The following is a 6,070-nucleotide window of genomic DNA, read 5'->3' on the forward strand; positions in this document are numbered from 1 at the left end:
GAGTTTCTTAAAAGCCTCATAAGACAGCAGCTGCAGATAAGTAAAGCAGGCTAATATTCAAAGAAACCCATGGCACGACTAAGTGTAGGTCTACCTAAATTTCTTCTTCTGCGCAGATACAACTCCACAGGAGATACATTGTTAATTTTGAGAAAGATGAAGTCTTCTGAAATATATATATATATATAGTCACTACACTCTCTAACTGGCCACCTCAACCATTAGGGCAGCAACTATCATTTTGCTCAACTCATGAAACACCTGGGTCATCTTGACCTTTCCTTTTTGGAAAACAAAAATCCATAGTCAAAGACAGAATTCTCAATAGGGTTTTTAAAACAAATACAGAGTTACTCCACTTAAAAATAATCTGTTTGGGTGTACAAAAGTCACATTTCATGGCATTTGCTGCCAAGTCCTATTTTCTTGGCTTTTCCAAATCACTACAAAATGAAGATTTTGATTAATTTCTCCAAAAGGCAAAATTGAAAAGAATCACTATTTTAGTAAGTTTAGAATTCAATACCTTGATTCTCAATCACCTCAGCTGCAAACCCCTCTTTTAAAAAGGGAACTTTTTCTTATGTAAGTAAGGTAAGGGATGAACAATTTACAACTTAATGTAGACAGTGGGAACTTGCTGTCACTGCATATGCTATACAGAATTTATGACAGTCGTAGATGTGTTGAATTTCGTAACACATGTACGTAAACCTAAGCTACTTCTCTTACTAAAGACTACTTATCTATACCAAAGGTTAGGTAGAGGGGTAAGAGGGAGAAAAATACTGTACAAAACAAGTGATGCTGAGGCTTTTACTTAGCTACCTCTCTGAAAAAATGGCTGCAGGTGGAAAGATATCTGGCTTCATCAAGTCCTGGCTCTGTTACAAAATATAACTTCACATATGTGGAGTGAGTCAGCATAATGAATGGTTGCAGCATTAAGTATAATTCCAGAATGGCTGACCTTGGGAAAAATCACAATCTCCATAGTCCTTCTTTGACTGATGAAAGTAATACCTGCTGACTGATTGATCATCAGTTAGAGCAACTAATTTCAGGAGATATCTTATTGTCTTTCATTATCCCCAGTACTTTATAATTTTAAAACACAGTGGTATAAGAATTTACATATAAATGTTAAAAGTATAAAATGTTCCTAAAAATCAATAGCAAAATAGCCTGAAATCCTGACATTTCTATATCAGCACATACCAATTAGTTTATTGAATCATGGTTAGTTGATATTCTAGAAAGTTAGGTCTCTTATGCTGAAGTCCCTAAATTCCCTCCTGTCTATAAACAAGGAAAATAGTAGTACTTACTGGCAAGGAAAATGTATATATACTATATAATTTAGGGAAAGGTGAAGTCTTGAGATAGGGAGATTAAATCCTAACCCCTGTAAACCTCCCCATCTCAAGTTGCTACCCCTGGATACGACCTTATCGTGCATAAGGGTGTGAGGAGAAGGGCTTTCAAGGTAGAAGCTGTCTGAGTGAAAACGAGCCTCCGTACCCCCTTGATTCACCACAGTAATTATCCAGGGAACATTCACATAACACACTGGCAATATTAGCAGAATCTAAAACCCTGAAAGTCTCCATTATCAAGGAGGAGGTATGTTATGGATATAACATTGTCCTTTTGACTTGATAATCCTATGGCATCCCATGTAATTCCTAGTCAAAAAAATATTTAACCCCTTAAGACAACGTATTTTCTGAAATTAAGATTTTGGCTCCCATAAAACAGCCACGCATTTTAACAGATTGACAGTGAGAAAATGAAATAATTAATATATGTTTACTTTAAAAATTACATTAAAAAAAGAGAAATATAGTGTGCTTTCAGCTTCAAATAGAAATTATTGAACTCTAGGAAATAAAAATCATCTTATTTATTTTATATGCAAGAGGGAATGAAAGAGAAACAGGCAAAGAGCCAAGTAAAACAAAGATACCCCAGTTTAGCAGTGAAATAAAATCTTGTCATTTCTGTGGACCATAAAAATTCCAGTTAGACCCTTTTTCATATTGGTTCACCTGTAGGAAACATTAGTTGTGACTTTGGTCTAGAATGTTTCTACAAACAAATAATTCTCACTTGCTACTTTTATAGCCTCTGTATAGAAAGCAGCATTTCCTATCTGGCCAATACTTCCAGAATGAAAAGCAGCCATAAACCCCTCTTCCCCCAGAGAAAAAGTTATAAATCCAGTCCCCCCACAGCGGAGTTTCTTACCCACTTCTTTCATGTAATCATCAAAGTTTTCACTGGAGCTAAGTTTCCAGGTACCAACAAAGGCATCACACATTTTATGAGCTTTCTAGAATTATCTTCAAGATGAGAAAAAGAGCTGTGGCTCTCAGGAAGGTGCTATGACCTTCTTGAGTCCAGATAACTTCCTTTTAAAGATACGCAGGTCATGTGATCTTAGGCATAACCAATTGGGGACAGTATCAGATCATTTCCTTCATTACCAGCCTCTGCAATTTTTACTCTGAGTCATGTTTTTAATAGAAATTTCTCAACTTTGGTTCTCCCTGGCAAATGGTCATTTGACTTAGAGTACAAATTATTTGTCAGCGTTCACAAAATATTTTCAACATTCCTATTATGAGTTTAATGCTCAGTACATTGAATTTGTACCTATTATTTCCATACATATTTATCCCCGTGTAGAGTAGGTTAATTTTCCTGGGATGAACTTTGACCCCCTTTTCTGGAGTTTCTATTAAAATTACAGTTATGTGGTTCTTTTGAATTAAGGAACCTAAGAATTATCTTAGATTCTTCAGTAATTGCAAAGGCTCTTTGGGACAGTGCTGTCTTGGGACTTACTTGCCAATTAAAATGAAATAAATAATGGCATCTTAAAGTACCTCAGATTTCTCATTTCAAATGTTTGGCATGAGTGAAAAAGAAATTATGCACCAGGAATCTGTCAATTTAATTAATAATGACTTAATCTCACTCTTTCCACCCCATAAATGAGAGCATAGCATTTATTTCCATAGTATTGGGGCTTTAAAAAAAATAGGCCCCCTTCCAAAATATGCTCCTCATACTGAGAAAATTCAGCCAGTTCCTGAATTATGTTATTATGAGCTCAAAATTTATCCAGCTCTCAATGGTGTTGCTTTACTTGAAAATGATCAGAAGTGGTGGGTGGCCACACAATATCAAAATTTTATTTCCTTCTTTTACACAGTGAATAATTCATGAGATTACTTTTCTAAAGTATTCCTGTCTTTCAGTCTCCTCCTACCCCATACCAGAATGATGGAAGATGTTCATATGTGCATCAAACTGCCATGAACATACCCAGATTTTAGAAAAGAAAAAAGAAATAAAAATATTGCATCATGATGAATCACTACACTGTGTACCCCACTGCGTAGTACCTGCAGCACACACAATTGATTCACAGACCCATGTAAGTATCCAGAGGGCTTCCCAGAAATGTTTGAGGCAGAGGGTTCTATAAAGGACAGGTTTTTTTTCTGTAGGCAAACAAGTTGCTATAAAGGCCTGATAAAGTATGTTACAACAGTAAGTTTTAATTGTTGCATTTTTTTAATGGCACGGTAATAATGTTCATCCACTCTGGACTGTTGCATAGATACATGGACTGTGGGTGATGTACCATTCCGGGTAGACTTGCTATTAAAAATTCATCTGTTTCCCATTGAACAAGTAAATAAAAATGATCAACCTTAATACAGTGATAACTTGACAATGTTCTCAATTAATAATGGTTTGCTTTTTTGTTTTGGCTTGGTTTTGGGTTATCTTTTTTAAGATTTTCTTAAGAGAAGTTTTAGGTTTATAGCAAAATTGAGAGGAAGGTACAAAGATTTCTCATGTACCCCCTGCCCCCACACATTCACAGCCTCTCCCATGATCAACATCACTCACATTTTTTACCAAGGATGAACCTACATTTGACACATCATAATCACCCAAAGTCTATAGTTTATGTTAGGATTCACTTTTGATGTTGTACATTCTGTATGTTTGGACAAAGTATAATGACCTGTATCTATCATTATAATATCATAGAGTATTTTCACAGCCCTAAGAATTCTCTGGGCTCTGCCTATTCATCTCCTTACCACATCCCTAAGCCCTCAACCTGTGCAAGCACTAATTTTTACTGTCTCCATCATTCTGCCTTTTCCAGAATATAGTTGTGTATGTGGCCTTTTCAGATTGGTTTCTTTTACTTAGTAATATGCATTTAAGTTTCCTCCAGGTCTTCTCATGGCTTCATAACTCATTTCTCATTACTGCTGAAAAATATTCCATTGTCTAGACATACTATAGTTTATGTCATTCACCTACTGGAGGACATTTTGATTATTTCCAAGATTTGGCAATTATGAATAAAGCCGCTATATGCATCCACATGCAGGTTCTTGTGTAGACATAAGTTTTCAACTCCTTTAGGTAAATATCAAGGAGCATGATATAGTAAGAGTATGTTTCATTTTGTAAGGAGCCACCAAACTGTCTTTCAAAGTGGCTATACCATTTTGCATTCCCACTAGCAATGGATGAGAGGTCTGTTGCTCACTAGTATTTGGTGTTATCAGTAGTCTAGATTTTGGCCATTCTAATAGATGTAGAGTGGCATCACATTGCTAGTTTGCATTTTCCTGATGGAGTATGATGTGGAGCATCTTTTCATATGCTTATTTGCCCTCTGTACATCTTATTTGGTGAGGTGTCTGTTAAGGTGTTTGGCCCATTTTTAATTGGGTTGTTTGTTTTCTTATTGTTGAGTTTTAAGAGTTCTTTGTATATTTTGGGTAGTAGTTCTTTATCAGATATATTTTTTGCAAGTATTTTCTCCAGCCTTTGAATAATGGTTTACTTTTCAGGATATATGTTGATGCTTTACTTTTAGTAACAAATTACTTCAGACAGGTTTTCAAATGATTATCACACTTGAATAATATATCATGTATATTTTAACACTGCAATTTAAACTTTTTTTTTAGAGATGGACTGCCCAAACATTGCAGTCTTTAATCACATGTGGTTCCTGAATACTGGAAATGTGGCTAGTATGATTCAGAAATTGAATTTTTAATTTTACTTACTTTTAATGAAAATTTAAGAAATGATCCTTATACAGTTATTGAGAAACTTTTAAATATATGTGGGAGAACCTGAATATGTGAATCTACTCTTCCAATTATAGAAATGTCTAAATTTATGAAATCTAAGTGTCAATCAAGCATTTCAAAAGAAAATTTAGAATCTGAATTGAGATGTACTAATAGTATAAAATGCACACTGAACTTTGAGGACAATATAAAAAAGTACAATATCTCATTAAAATTCTTGCACTGATTATATAAACTATGAAATGTTGAAATTATGACATTTTTGATATTTTGGGCTAAATAAAATACATTACTAAAATTAATTCAATAAATTAATGTTTCTTTTCACTTTCTTAACCTGGCTACTAGAAAAATTTATTTATTTATTTATTTATTTATTTATTTATTTATTTATTTTAAAGATTTTTATTTATTTATTTGACAGAGAGAGACACAGGGAGAGAGGGAACACAAGCAGGGGAGTGGGAGAGGGAGAAGCAGGCTTCCCTCCGAGCAGGAAGCCCGATGCAGGACTGGATCCCAGGACCCTGGGATCATGACCTGAGCCGAAGGCAGATGCTTAACGCCTGAGCCACCCAGGCGCCCCATAGAAAATTTTAGATTACACATATGGCTCACATTATGTTTCTATTGAGTAGCACTATTTTAGAGTCACATAGTGACACAAACGTTTATTTGTTTATTCAACGTGTGTGTCAGGAACTTGGCCAGCCATTGGGGATTCAGTATGGGCAACCTTACCAGGCACTTGCTGGTTCTCATAGAGCTTACATTCTAGTTCTGGAGAAGATAATATACAAGGAGATAAATAAGCCAACATCAGGTGATTTCAAGAGAAAACAGAACGAGGTAATCTGACGTGACTGCTCTGCGGGTTGGCAACACTAGGTGGGGCAGCTCAGGGAGGTCAGTCAGAGGAGATGGACAATGGA

The 6,070-nt window shown here is 35.4% G+C and overlaps 1 protein-coding gene across 2 annotated transcripts in view; it reads right to left on the bottom strand.

Annotated features, from left to right (window-relative positions):
• FABP4 (fatty acid binding protein 4) overlaps nt 1-2,405 on the bottom strand; it is a 4,474-nt gene extending 2,069 nt beyond the window's left edge. For both annotated transcript variants that reach the window (XM_025870769.2, XM_073892926.1), the window contains exon 1: nt 2,248-2,405. In XM_025870769.2, coding sequence (XP_025726554.1) covers nt 2,248-2,320 — 73 coding nt within the window. In that variant the 5' untranslated portion in view covers nt 2,321-2,405. The remainder of the gene's footprint in view (nt 1-2,247) is intronic.
• Between the last annotated feature and the right edge of the window lie 3,665 nt (nt 2,406-6,070).

This window comes from Callorhinus ursinus, unplaced genomic scaffold, assembly GCF_003265705.2.
Source record: "Callorhinus ursinus isolate GAN/ISIS: 27379988/994484 unplaced genomic scaffold, GSC_fseal_2.0 scaffold5, whole genome shotgun sequence".
In the NCBI taxonomy this organism is placed as follows: Eukaryota; Metazoa; Chordata; class Mammalia; order Carnivora; family Otariidae; genus Callorhinus; species Callorhinus ursinus.